We start from the raw sequence: 13,109 nt of genomic DNA, 5'->3' as shown, positions 1-13,109 counted from the left end.
TCCATTTTACAGATTTCAATATATAATGAGGCTTTCTTTTTCATGAACAACGAACAGCTTTAAGTCCTCCAAGTTCAGTGGGGTGTACAGAATCAATGAAATAGAAAATCAGACAGGGCTCCATCAACTCTCTAACTTCATGTAAAGGTAGAAGATGAATTTCTGTTTATGCAAACAGAATGCACTTTATGATATTTCAAGTAACTTTTCCTGACAGGAACTGAATTACCCTGTTGATCCGGCTGCTTTGCCACCCCTACGGAATCCTGACATACTTGTTGGTGAAAATGATCTCACTGCACTCAGTTATCTCCACGAACCAGCTGTTCTACACAATCTGAAAATTCGTTTTGTGGAGTCTAGGCTTATCTACACGTACAGTGGTAAGCAAAGTAAAATGAAGAGTTTTTTAAAAATCTTTAAAGGTATTAATATTGGTTCAGTTTGCAATATGATSTGTGTAATGTTTTCCTGAAGTGTATTTTAGCTCATGTAAACTGGCTTTATGTAGTATAGACTTGTTTGTTTGTCAGCATCTTCTACTTAGAAAATGTTGCTRCTTTGTATTATTTTAACTGTTGCTGCCAAAACCCGGCATTTCACACRACTAATTTTTGTTTTTGTTTTGTGCACTTGATTGTAGGAATAATTTTGGTTGCAATAAACCCCTACAAGCAGTTGCCAATATACGGAGATGCCATTATCCATGCGTACAGTGGGCAGAACATGGGYGACATGGACCCACACATCTTCGCTGTGGCTGAAGAAGCGTACAAGCAAATGGCAAGGTTCAGTATGTTATTTCATGTCCATAAATAACTCTTGGAGTGTTAATTGCCWTTTAATTTAACCCTGTATGTGCCACTGGCTGTTAAGAATGCCTTTGAACACATGGCTTAACCACAGGAGGAGGACTTCCTTAACCAGCTGAGGAATTTGTAGAACTCGTCACTGTTCACATTCTTTTTGACAGGTAGAACACTGACTTAGCTCAGTGAATAGCAATGAATCAACCTGGAGATTACATCTGTAAGAGAAAAATAGATGAAAGGTGGAACTGATACTTGAGAGTTGGGCACAGCTGTAATTTCAAACATTGTTTCATATGTGTGATTCCTACATTTATACATGCACTTCAGACATGTCTGATATAAACTCTCTGATTATTTGGTTTTAGAAATAACAAAAACCAGTCTATTATAGTCAGTGGAGAATCAGGAGCTGGAAAGACTGTGTCTGCAAGGTATACTATGAGGTATTTTGCCACTGTGAGTAAGTCAAGCAGCAATGCTCATGTGGAGGATAAAGTATTGGCATCCAATCCAATAACCGAGGTAAGTTTTGSGGAGTGTCTGTCAAGTCTGTACTCATCAAGGAAAGAATTCTGAGAGCTGCTGGGAAGTTTTGTTTGAAATCTTTATCTGTCTGAGTTAGATATCTAAATTAGGAGTTCAGCCTCTGAATGTTACTGATGGAAAGAGGTGGTTGGCATCAGGAACACCCCAGTCCTGTCTGATTTACCAATGGCCCTTTGGAGGTGCTAGTTTGCCTCTAGAGTGTTTTTTGATCACCTAATTAGATGATGGTATAACAATATTGAACAAGTTGTTTGTTTTTATTGGTTGCATCCTGATGATGGAAGAACATACGTTGTCTAATTTTCAGCTTATGTAGCATTTTACTGTTTGACGTTAGGCTTGTCTTCAGTTTTGGGCCTCAAAATTTAAGTAGCACAGCTCAGTGCTGAGATTGGTCCCTGAGCACTTTTGATTTTAGAAACTTGTAGTTGGCTCAAGTTTTGACAATGTTACTCTTATGAGAGATGCAAAGAAATGAAATTGTAAAAGTTTATAATTTTTGTAGGCTGTGGGCAATGCAAAAACAACACGGAATGATAACAGCAGTCGATTTGGAAAATACACTGAAATCAGTTTTGATCAGAATTACCAAATCATTGGTGCTAACATGAGAACATATCTGCTTGAGAAATCCAGAGTTGTTTTTCAGGTGGGTAAAATAAAGTGTAAAATAGCCAATGCCAATATAGCTGCTAATGCCCTATACTAGTTTTATGTAGAAAATACTATATGATGTTCTGAATAATGTGTCTAATCAGCATTTGATTTCATTTTTAACAAGAGCTAATATTATTTRTAAGAAGTTATTTTATTCCATGTTCTTCCTTATGTCAAGTGAAGGATGCTTCTCTGGGACAATTCCCTGAGATAAGTGCAAGAAATATTTGAGAAATTGGTAACTTTTGGTTACAGCATGAACAAATGCCAGTTGTATCTGGAAAGGAACAGCATGTACAGGGCAGAGAGAGTCTCAGTAAAAAACTGGCTGGAAATTCATAAGGCCAGAACTTATTTCATGTGACTCCTTACAGTGTCATGGCATAATTGTRATAATATACTAAAGAAGGCATTTAATTTAATAAAACTGGTTTTACAAAGGTTTCTTTTTTAGTAGTGTTGTAACAGTTTRAGTACGCTGAAAAACACTTCTCTATATCTTGTGCCTGCAGGATGGTTTGGAAATGGAGAGTTTTTTGAGTTCCCACAGGSCAGTGTTTCAGCTGACACTCCTACAGAGTTTTTTGTTGTTGTCTTATTAATAGATGGTTGTTCAAGCTGTAGAAATTATTAACATCCTTGGGGAAAGAACTCAGCATATTGGCAATGGAAATAAAGTACACTTGAATGTRTCACTTTCAAAGCTCTTGCTAAAGTCTAGGATGAGCTATTTTAATAATAAGCAATTTCWTTGCTAAACTGTGTTGCATCACAATTTAGCTTTCAGTTGTCATTATCACTTTACAATAGTGTTGAATATCAAATATTTCTCTGTTCATTTTGATGTTTTGTTTTTTTTTTTCTTTCTGTGATGCTACTCCTTGCTTTGTTTTACAGTCAGAGAATGAAAGGAACTACCATATATTTTATCAGTTGTGTGCATCTGCTATGCAACCTGAATATGAACATCTTAAATTGGGTAGGTCTCAAAAAAACACTTCYCTTTTGCAGTGCAGCATTTTAAGGCTTGGTTTTCAAGTGCTGGGATGTTTAGTGCATTACAGCATAAATCTTACAGCCCTAAAACAGGGCCTGCATTTTTAAGTCACTCAGCTGTTAGTCCTGCTGGTTTTGAACTTGGTAGCAAATCCCTAGTAACTCAAATAGTGCATGGTTAAGTACCTGAGTGTCTTTGAAAGTCTTATTCTCGTACTTTCTGGAGTGACAGATGCCATGACAGTTTAGGGACTTGCTTCATTTATCTGCAGAGAAGCTGGGAGAAGCAGACTGTAGSTAAAAGTGTACTCAGTCTCCATTCCTAATTGTTTATTAGATGGAGTGTCAGATTTTCAGGAATTACGAATAATAATTTGTGTCAGCTTAACTGAATCGGGCACACAGATTTCCCTCAGAAAAAGAGGAGCTCCAGCTCATTTCTGAAACACTGTCATCTGACAGCATCTTTAATTTTTTGGTGTTACTAAAGTCTTGACAAGCAACTATGCCCAGTCCCTAATTTTTGCAGAATTGCAAGATTTGCTTCTTATCTACAGGAAGTGCRGAAGAGTTTAACTACACACGAATGGGTGGCAGCACTGTAATAGAAGGAGTTGACGACAGAGCAAATATGGTGGAGACTCAGAAGACGTTTGCCTTACTAGGTAAATTCTTGGGGACACATTTTCAATAGATTCTTTTTTTCTGAAGTGGACAGAGGTGGATTGTTTCTGAAATATCCAAAGYGTTAGTAGTAATTACCGAAATAGTTTATTTCATGGTTTGTCCGTKGTGGTGTTGGTGTGATTTTGAAGTACTGGGCAGGAGCAATTAGCAATTGGTGTTAATTGTTACTGGTTGGAATTACTGAGGGCTGGAGTCTCCTTGGCCCTAAGGTGCTATGACAGAAGTGGAATTAGAAGGTTCTTTGCCCTTGGATGGCCTCTGTAAAAGCTAAATCAAAGTTGARCTGGTACTTGGGGTGGGACAGGAACTTAGGCCTAATCTGTCATGAGGTCAGACAGGCAGAAAATTGGCAGAACCAGGGGTTTGCATGGAACTCTGCGGAGATGCTGTGCAAATCTTGGCTGCACAACAAAGCAAGTAATCCAGCCTTGTTCTGCTTTAATTAACTGCACTGCTTCTGCGCATTTCAAATAATCAAGGAATGTTTTTCTAGGTCTGGAGGGGGATTTTCAGATGGATGTTTTCAAAATGCTGGCGGCAATCCTGCACTTGGGCAATGTGGAAATAGCAGCTGTTGGAGATGACAGATCGTCCATCAGTGTAAGGAAGTAGCTCATTCAGATACCAACATTTTCTGTTCCATTTTATGCCAGGTGTTCTTTAGCAGGAGWTTCTCTCAAATCTGGGGCTCAGAGCAGCATTAAATCTGCTCTACTAAACCTGATGGATTTCTCCAGCTCCATCTGTGTGGATTCCCAGCCAGGGTTCACACAGATGCAATTCTGTGCCCAAGTTCAGGAAGTCTTAACAAAAGGCAGAATGTGGCTGAGAGTAGCCCATTTCCAGCAGCTGTGGATCAGTTGGATAAGCCATTTTGGGGCTCTTTGCAGGACACAGGAAGCAGAGACTAGTCAAAGCCGCTCAGGTGTCCAAGCAAGCTGTGCAAGCCTGAGAAGCAAGAACTCCTAAACACAGACTATAGTCACTTGCTTTGAGTTAGGACACTGAAAGAATCTCATGCAGTCCAAATTTTTCTCTTTTATCAGGAATTCTATCCACTGTTATTTTCTTTAGCTCATCTTGCTATTTTGCCAGACAAAGAAGTAAGCCCAGCCCYTTGCCTATCTAAAAACAAAAATCCTAATTTTCTGTCAGCAGTGCAAGGATTTCACTGTCTAGACAACAGTTAAAGTATTAAATGTAACCTAATAATATTGATGTGTCTTTTCCAAGATGGAAGATAAACATCTCAATATATTCTGTGAGCTTCTGGATTTAAACTGTGACAAAATGGCCCGGTGGCTGTGCCACCGAAAGATTGTCACCACCTCAGAGACSGTGATCAAGCCAATGACAAGGGCTCAGGCTGTCAACGCCAGGGATGCCCTGGCAAAGAARATCTACTCTCATTTATTTGACTTCATTGTGGAAAGAATTAACCAAGCTCTGCAGTACCCTGGCAAGCAACATACTTTCATTGGTGTTYTGGATATTTATGGGTAAGAATGTCTCTGGAAACAAAATGCCTTTTTGGAGTAGATAAAAGAGGCACTTTTTTTTTGTGCTGGTAATGAATTTGGAGGGGCTTGTTTTATTGAGGTAATGGCCACTTTAGTTCTTTACCATCCAGATTTGTGGAAACGCTCAGCTACTATAAATACCAAAATTTTTTGTGAATGAGGTTTAAATTTAACTTCTGATAAGATACTTTTAGATTTAACTCTGGAGTTTTTAGCTTTGTTATGTCTGGTARCATGAGCTTYTAKAGAAGTTTTARAATTCCTTAACATMTTYSTTRGTCTTATGGTYAGTTAATTGTCTTAGAAATGTTAGGATAGTTCCAAAGCGTTTCAGGGATGCTGCCATTTGATTTTGATGTCAAAGAATTTATTTTTCTTATTTGAATTGTGTTTCAGGTTTGAAACATTTGATGTGAACAGTTTTGAACAATTTTGTATCAATTATGCTAATGARAAACTACAGCAGCAATTTAACCTGGTATGTTCTTTTTTTTGTTACAGTTCTTTATCTTATTTTGCTTCAGGATGGATATAAGTAAATGTTATTCGTGCTTTAGTAATAGATATGTCTCCATAATGACTATCCAGTGATAAATGAAAATATTTTATTTTTACATGTAAACACAGTTATATATAAATAAAAACTTACAAGTTTATTTTCTTACAGACAGACATGTAATATACTCCAAAATAYAATTTATTTTCTATCTTATGTATAYAGCAACTRTGCACATGCACACACTGTATTTATTTTTTTCCTTAATTGTAACCTTCTTGTATTTTCATAATTTTTGCAAATCCAGCATGTCTTTAAACTTGAACAAGAAGAATATATGAAGGAAGATATCCCATGGACTTTAATAGACTTTTATGACAACCAGCCTGTCATTGACCTTATTGAAGCTAAAATGGGAATTTTAGAACTTCTGGATGAAGAATGCTTGGTAATTTAATCATTCTTGCATTTAGAGCTCAYAGAAAAAACATACAGATTTTTACAMGTGGGGSTTGTAATCCATATTTTGCCCTTTTCAATGGGAAATAGAACATTTTCCTTATAAGAGGAACATGAATGTTTGCCCTRTATTTGGCAATTTTGATTGTAAATTGCTTAGTCTATTTTCCTTTTATGGAGTTAAGAACCTAAAACTGGATTCTTGTCTAGAAGTAACCCAGCAGCTGGATCTGATCTCTGTAGGGACAGTGCAGTACCAGAACAGCTGAAGCAGAAGGGCAGTGGTATCCTCATCCCTTTACACTTTCTGGATTTGGGTTCAAACAGCAATTTGCTGCTGGTAGTCCTGCTCCAAGCAGGAATTTGGACTACTTGGTGTCCAGGGGTCTTTTCCAAGAATATTTTTTAAGTTATTCCGCAAATCACTAATTTTGTTACAAAAATCTGTGGATTAATACAACCATTGTCCTAAATCATTGGCTACAGGGAGCCACTAGTGAGTGTGAAGGGACAGACCCAGATTATCAGGCCTCAAAATTTACTGAAGGTGTTTTATGCCGAGTATTTATTGACAGTCAGCAGCTTTGCTGCTCCTAACAGCCCAGCTGAGTTTGTTAAAGAGATTGCCCTTCTCATTTTTACAGTTGCCTCATGGAAAAGATGAAAACTGGCTTCAAAAGCTGTATAATAATTTCGTCAATAAAAACGCACTCTTTGAAAAGCCCAGGATGTCAAACACTTCTTTCATCATTCAACACTTTGCTGATAAGGTAGAGTGTAAACAATTCAGTATTGTTTCCCCATGTTTCTTGCAGTAGCTCATTCAGAAAAGAAACAAACATAGGAAATAGGAAATATTAACCACACTTGTTTGGAACTTGTATAAAATCGATCTTCAATACATAATGCTATTTATGTATTGGTAATAGTGTCTATATTTAAATGTAAGAAGTGCTTAAAATAATTAATTTGAGAGTATAAAACTAAATCATCAAGATAAAAAAGCAGAAAAATAATAGAATGTATAAATGGAACAGTTACAGTTGTAGTTTAGTCTCAGTTATTTAKATTTCAGATGTAGTATTCCTTTTTGGTGTTTTGATTTGAAATCATAGAATAMTGAAGGAAGGAGAAAAGAAATTCCCAATGAAGGCAGAAGGAAATTGCAGCTGATAGTTAGATTCTGGCAGTTTGTCCTGCTGCTCAATTTGCAGTATGCATGTGTGGAATATTAAGATAATGGAATTGGGAAAAGCAGAGTTTCAGCCATCACGTTTAATAAAGAGCTCTTGGCCACCACAGCTGAGAGAGTAAAAATTGTTGTTTCTCCAACTGTTTATCTGTTGCTGAAAAGTTAATGGTTTCACCTGTTTGCACAGGTAGAATATAAATGTGAAGGATTTCTGGAAAAAAACAGAGATACAGTACACGAAGTATTGATTGAAATCCTGAAAGAGAGCAAGGTTTGTGAACAAACAGATGATTAATTTTCTGAATAGCTGATTTAATTCAAACCTGATTTTAAAATATTTGTTCTGATTTAATTTTTTTTAATAGATTGAATAAAATAATTTTGTTAATTATTTATTTTTTATTTTAGTCTTAATTTTTATTACTGCTATACAAGAGTATATTTTTAACATAAAATAATATACAAGATGAAAAAAACACAGTGTTTGGCTTCTTCATCTGTGTGCATTTACTTTGCTAGTTATGTTGGTTTGGCTTTTTTTAAATATCTCCCTTGAAGAGCATTTTGTAATGCTTGTAACTGAAAAACTCTTTTTTTTTTTCTGTAGTCATTACATGCAGCTTTGATAGGTGGTTTATCATTAACAACTGCCTTTGTTTATTCTTCAAAAGAGATTAAGAGAATGCCAGGGCAAGGAAAACGTCAGGTGTCTGATGTGTGCCTGCCACTTCCCTCTGCTCGARGGCCCTGTTCCTTTGAAGTCTGCAGCCTTGAGACCTCAGGATTACTCTTAATAAGCTGACTTCATCTGTCCTGAAAACATATTCTTAATTTAAATTGCATGTTAGGAAAATACGGCCTGAAGTGGTCTTATTTTTAGGTCTGCTCTGTGTTTATGTCCATATTTGCTTATATTGAAATAGCTTTACAGGCTGCCTTCAGAGCTGTTGAGTTTTGTGTGTGAATTGTGTAAATGCTTCACAACAGACTCAGAATCATTGCAACTCTTTCTTCAGTTGTTGTTTGTGGCTTAAATACACTTTTCCAAGTCCTGCAATACCTGATCTGAGTATTAAGGGGTTTACATTGTATGTACAGTAAATGTAATTTTTGAGTTAAATGTTGCTGCAGTTACACAGTGTTTGACTCTGGTTCTTTCACCACACTTTTAGTTTCATCTGTGTGCCAATTTTTTCCAAGACAGTCCAGTGTCCAGTTCACCTTTCAGTTCAACTATAAACGTCAAATCTGCCAGACCTGTTCTGAAATCACCCAACAAACAGCTCCGAACAACTGTTGGCAGTAAGGTACTGCACAAACCTGCTATTCCCTGGTGTTTGTACTTTCTGGGAAGTACTGGGCAGCCTGAGACTGGATTCTGTTGCTGTTCATGGGGACTGTCCAGTTTTCAGGACAGCCACAGCCACAGGGCAGTGCTCCAGGTCTGGATATAAGTAGATGTATTTTTACATAGGTGGCTGTTGGGTACAGCCAGACTCTTCAATGTCCTGCATTTAARATCTAAACACCAAGAACAGCTTTTGGTTTTGGTCAGTCAAAACCTAACAAAGAATTTAAAGACTAAGATTTGACTTTTTACGGGAAATGTTTCATTAGCAAAACTATTCTGTCTGATATTTTCCAGTTCCGGAACTCTTTGTCTTTACTCATGGCGACTCTCAATGCAACCACTCCTCATTATGTGAGATGCATAAAGCCAAACGATGACAAGTTGCCTTTTGAGTAAGTCTGGTAGTGGTGGTGGTGGTGGACTGTGACTTTCTTTTTCACTGCAGCAATGTGTGAGCAAGCTGAGTTCTTATTCTCGAGAAACTTCCCATACACAACATATTTCTCCTTTCCAGATAGCTGAATTTTCAAAAATGTATTGTCTTCCTACAAAAATAAAAGAATTAAGTATCATTATTGTTACCTTAAAAATTCTTTAACCTAATATTTTTCAAGTTAGATACTAGTGCATRCATATTTGTCAGAACATTTTTAGGGTAGAAGTTGTCCACCTTTGGTTTAAGTTGATGAATATTTTGTATGGGTGTGTTTGCCCTTATACAATATGGGTTAACTCCAATTTCTGTTTCTCAGTTTTCTGAGAATAAAAACCTCTGCCATTTTCTTTGTGAACTTCCCTGTTATTTACAGAAATATTTAAAAGAGCTTTATAAGTCAGAAAAGCTATGAACAGTGTTGAACACAGCCCCAGATTTTTCCCCAAATTTCMCATAGTTTTAATGTTTTAATACAATCATATGTGGCAGATAATTTTCGTATTTCCTATGACCAGACTGATAACCACTAACYTGTGAGTAGGAGTTACCTTTGATGCAGCTCTTGGTCTCCTGTGGGCAGACCTGTGGAAGCACTCTGGTTTCAGTTTTACAGYTTCCAGCTGGAAGGCAGTGCACTGACAAACAAAATTAAAGCTTTTATCCTAGATGAGTAGGAGGGATGAGGCCAACTTTGATTATAAATTAAATCTTTTAAGTATGTCAGTTCATTTTCTTGTAGCCAGACAAAAATCTTCCCATGCAAAACATGTTACTGATGATACTACTTCACTATCACTGCAGTGACCTRTCATGAGTCTGCAATGAGGGCAGAAATAGCTTGGGTAATGTGAAAATATGTCAGAATTAGACTAGAAGAGTGTCCCATGAGCTTCTGAAAGAACAGTGGAGTCATCAWCAGCCACAGGCATCTTGTGGCTGGTACTGAACTGACACTGGCGATGTGCTCTGAGTCCAGAATTGGAAAGGGCCTTTCCATACCTTGTGCTCGTAATTTTGAACCCAGGTAAATTAATGGTTTATTCATATTGAATGAGCTAAAGAATGCCCAGAGAGTGTCTTCCTAATGGACTGCTAAGGGGGTTTATTTCTGCGCACATTTTGTGTTGAGACTGGAACTATTCTTTACCTTTTGCTGCTATGAAGTTCACAGTCAATACTGAAARGAAAAGGAATTTTCATGAGAGAAATAAATAGAGTCTTCCTTTGGTTTTGAGAAAGGAACAGAAATCCAGATAGTTTTGCTTTGTTTTTTTTTTTATTTATATGTGATACGGAGTAAGACACTACATAAGCAGGTAGCTTTGTGTCCTATGAGCAAAAATACAAATCCAGCTGGTAGAATGKTTTGAATTATTACAGCATGCCAAACCCAGCAGAAATGAAAAGTATAACACTGCTTTTTTTTTTTTTAGGTTTGATTCAAAAAGAGTTACTCAGCAGCTGCGAGCATGTGGTGTATTGGAAACGATTCGTATTAGTGCACAGAGCTACCCATCCAGGTAGGGATAGCARTGGGCCTCCCTTTGCCAAAAAATACTTAGTTGTCAGTTAAATTAATTTAATTTGTTAACTTCTAATTTTGCAGGTGGACTTACATTGAGTTTTTCAGCCGTTACAGCATCCTTATGACACAGCAGGAGCTCTCCATAAATGACAAGAAACAGATCTGCAAGATYGTTTTGCAGCGGCTGATCCAGGTTGGTTTGTCTGCACCAGCCAGCAGATGTATTACAGCATCTGTTAGTAATGAAAGATCTCTTTCCCAAGAGTAGTGTCTCTCCTCAGATGGCAAAGGTGTTTACATTATTACCTTTTTTCCTGATTTACTGTGCTCTGCACAGGCTTGTGAGTCAACAACACAGTCACAATGTGGCCATAGACAGAGAATTTAACTGCTCTATGCTTCATAATGTCACTTGCAAAATGGAAGRTATTCCATATTTATAAATCAGTAAAGATTAAATGGTGTGCATTTGTCAAGTATTACAAGCACAAGAGGGATTYTGGTGGTGGAATGGAGGATATTGGAGAGCTGTTCTAAAAATGTGCCTTTTGCACGTTGCTCCTGTTTGTTGGATGACCAGGTGGTGGTGAGGCTGGTCCCAGACTGTCAGGATGGAGTTCAGGGTCAGGGATCTGTGACACCAAACACAGACACTCTTGCTGGGTAGCTGCAGCACAGGCCAAGGGCAAGAGCTGGAGCTCAAAARCAGCCTCACCCCGAGTTTTTGCTCAGCTCACTGGTTCAAGGCTAGAAATGTGCATCAAAAGGGAGTGCTGAGCCCATGGAACCAGACTTGTAGGAGGGCATGAWGAGGTTGCTTTTAAGGCCTTGATGATAAGTCCAGAGTCTCCCTTTAATTTTAGATCATGAGTAAATATGCACCAGAGCTCTGCAAAGCAGTTTCCCTTTCAGTTTCTTCCACAGTTTTCTCAAAAGGTCGGCCTTTGGGGCTGCAATTTCTAGTGTCTGTAAAGAAATTTTAAACAGGAAATTTAAGCCTTGTTTTAAAATTAGGAGTAAATCCTTGTTATTCTTTCCCACAGAAGGGCATATCAGCATCAAGGTAGTTTATAAAAMTTTGCATTTTTCAAATCATGGATCCAAGGTTTGTATTCTAGGGTAAACAACTTCCCAGGCTTTRTTGATATTGTATACTCCTGTGTCTTTCCTGCTAAGTGGATTTTTCCCCACTACACACTCCTACCTGCAAAGAAGGCAGAGAGGATRTTCCTATTTAAGGTAGATCATGTCTTGAAGAAGAACTTGCCTGAAGTGTCAGTTTAAAAGAGGAAGAGAATGTCTGGTCTACAAAATAAACTAAAAACACTTAATATACCTATTGTTTTCTTTTTCCAGGATCCTAATCAATACCAGTTTGGGAGAACAAAAATTTTTTTCAGAGCAGGACAGGTTGCTTACTTAGAAAAGCTTCGATCAGACAAGCTGAGACACGCGTGCATCGTGATCCAGAAGCGTGTCCGGGGCTGGCTGCAGCGGAAAAGGTTCCTGAGCACGCGCAAAGCTGCGCTCACGGTGCAGCAATACTTCCGTGGGCAACGCACCGTCAGGTACTCCTGCTCATCCATGAGCTCTTGGGTCCACTTAATGCCCAAAATGTAGTTTTTATCAAAGAGCAATTCAGGTTGTATTTCTGTTTCCTCTTGATTGTAATTTTGAACTTTGAAGTGTTCAAGTTATTCAGCTGAAATGAGAAAAATACTCCAGCAGGTTTCCAGTGTTGTCTGCCAGATTCCCAAGGGGCCTGTCTCTCTGTAAGCTCAGTCCGTAGCTGATAATGTATGACCCACTGGTTTTCTGGGGCTTTCTGCTGAGCTGCAGAGCCAGAGAATAAATCACGGGTTTGTGAATCAGTGTGGACAAATTATTGCAAAGAAAGTGCACCAGTCACTCACAAGCAGACTGAGAGATGACTCTGTGTAGGCTTGGAGGTTTCCATAAAGAGACCATCATAGCAAATGCTCATGGACAGATCTCAGAAAATGTAGACAACTCCCTCTCTTTCACTTTGGGTGAAGAATAAGCTATATTTCTGATAGAAGATGTCTGGTTTTGATATCTTCTCTTTTTTTTTGTGTGTATATGTAATTTGACTGGCCAAAGCAATGAACATGACAAATCCACTGTAACCTAAATAAATTTTATTGTCTTTTGAATTAAGGCAAGCTATAACTGCAAGAAATCTGAAGCAAACGTGGGCAGCTATAGTTATTCAGAAATACTGTCGGGGTTACCTSGTCCGTAGACTCTGCCAGCTCATCCATGTGGCTGCTGTCACAATACAAGCGTACACAAGAGGATTTCTGGCAAGAAAAAAGTATCGAAAGGTATAGCCTGTCAAAAATTTTATTTCAATAATTGGAAACAGCTCATGCTCTGGAAGAAACATGGAAACAATGGCACTTATCCCTAAT

General features: G+C 37.9%; 1 protein-coding gene across 2 annotated transcripts in view; it reads left to right on the top strand.

The window, feature by feature from the left end:
- Positions 1 to 13,109, top strand: part of MYO5C (myosin VC) — a 33,178-nt gene that overhangs the window by 3,416 nt on the left and 16,653 nt on the right. For both annotated transcript variants that reach the window (XM_057372063.1, XM_057372064.1), the window contains exons 3-20: positions 218 to 383; positions 644 to 788; positions 1,178 to 1,334; positions 1,864 to 2,007; positions 2,913 to 2,994; positions 3,569 to 3,676; positions 4,192 to 4,298; positions 4,932 to 5,197; positions 5,615 to 5,696; positions 6,022 to 6,162; positions 6,818 to 6,943; positions 7,553 to 7,636; positions 8,538 to 8,672; positions 9,011 to 9,108; positions 10,586 to 10,672; positions 10,759 to 10,870; positions 12,034 to 12,245; positions 12,857 to 13,022. In XM_057372063.1, the coding sequence (XP_057228046.1) occupies positions 218 to 383; positions 644 to 788; positions 1,178 to 1,334; positions 1,864 to 2,007; positions 2,913 to 2,994; positions 3,569 to 3,676; positions 4,192 to 4,298; positions 4,932 to 5,197; positions 5,615 to 5,696; positions 6,022 to 6,162; positions 6,818 to 6,943; positions 7,553 to 7,636; positions 8,538 to 8,672; positions 9,011 to 9,108; positions 10,586 to 10,672; positions 10,759 to 10,870; positions 12,034 to 12,245; positions 12,857 to 13,022 (2,418 nt within the window). The remainder of the gene's footprint in view (positions 1 to 217; positions 384 to 643; positions 789 to 1,177; positions 1,335 to 1,863; positions 2,008 to 2,912; positions 2,995 to 3,568; positions 3,677 to 4,191; positions 4,299 to 4,931; positions 5,198 to 5,614; positions 5,697 to 6,021; positions 6,163 to 6,817; positions 6,944 to 7,552; positions 7,637 to 8,537; positions 8,673 to 9,010; positions 9,109 to 10,585; positions 10,673 to 10,758; positions 10,871 to 12,033; positions 12,246 to 12,856; positions 13,023 to 13,109) is intronic.

Source organism: Malurus melanocephalus, unplaced genomic scaffold (assembly GCF_030028575.1).
Source record: "Malurus melanocephalus ecotype Western Australia unplaced genomic scaffold, MMel_1.1 scaffold_163, whole genome shotgun sequence".
In the NCBI taxonomy this organism is placed as follows: domain Eukaryota; kingdom Metazoa; phylum Chordata; class Aves; order Passeriformes; family Maluridae; genus Malurus; species Malurus melanocephalus.
This window is presented reverse-complemented; position numbering and strand designations above follow the sequence as displayed.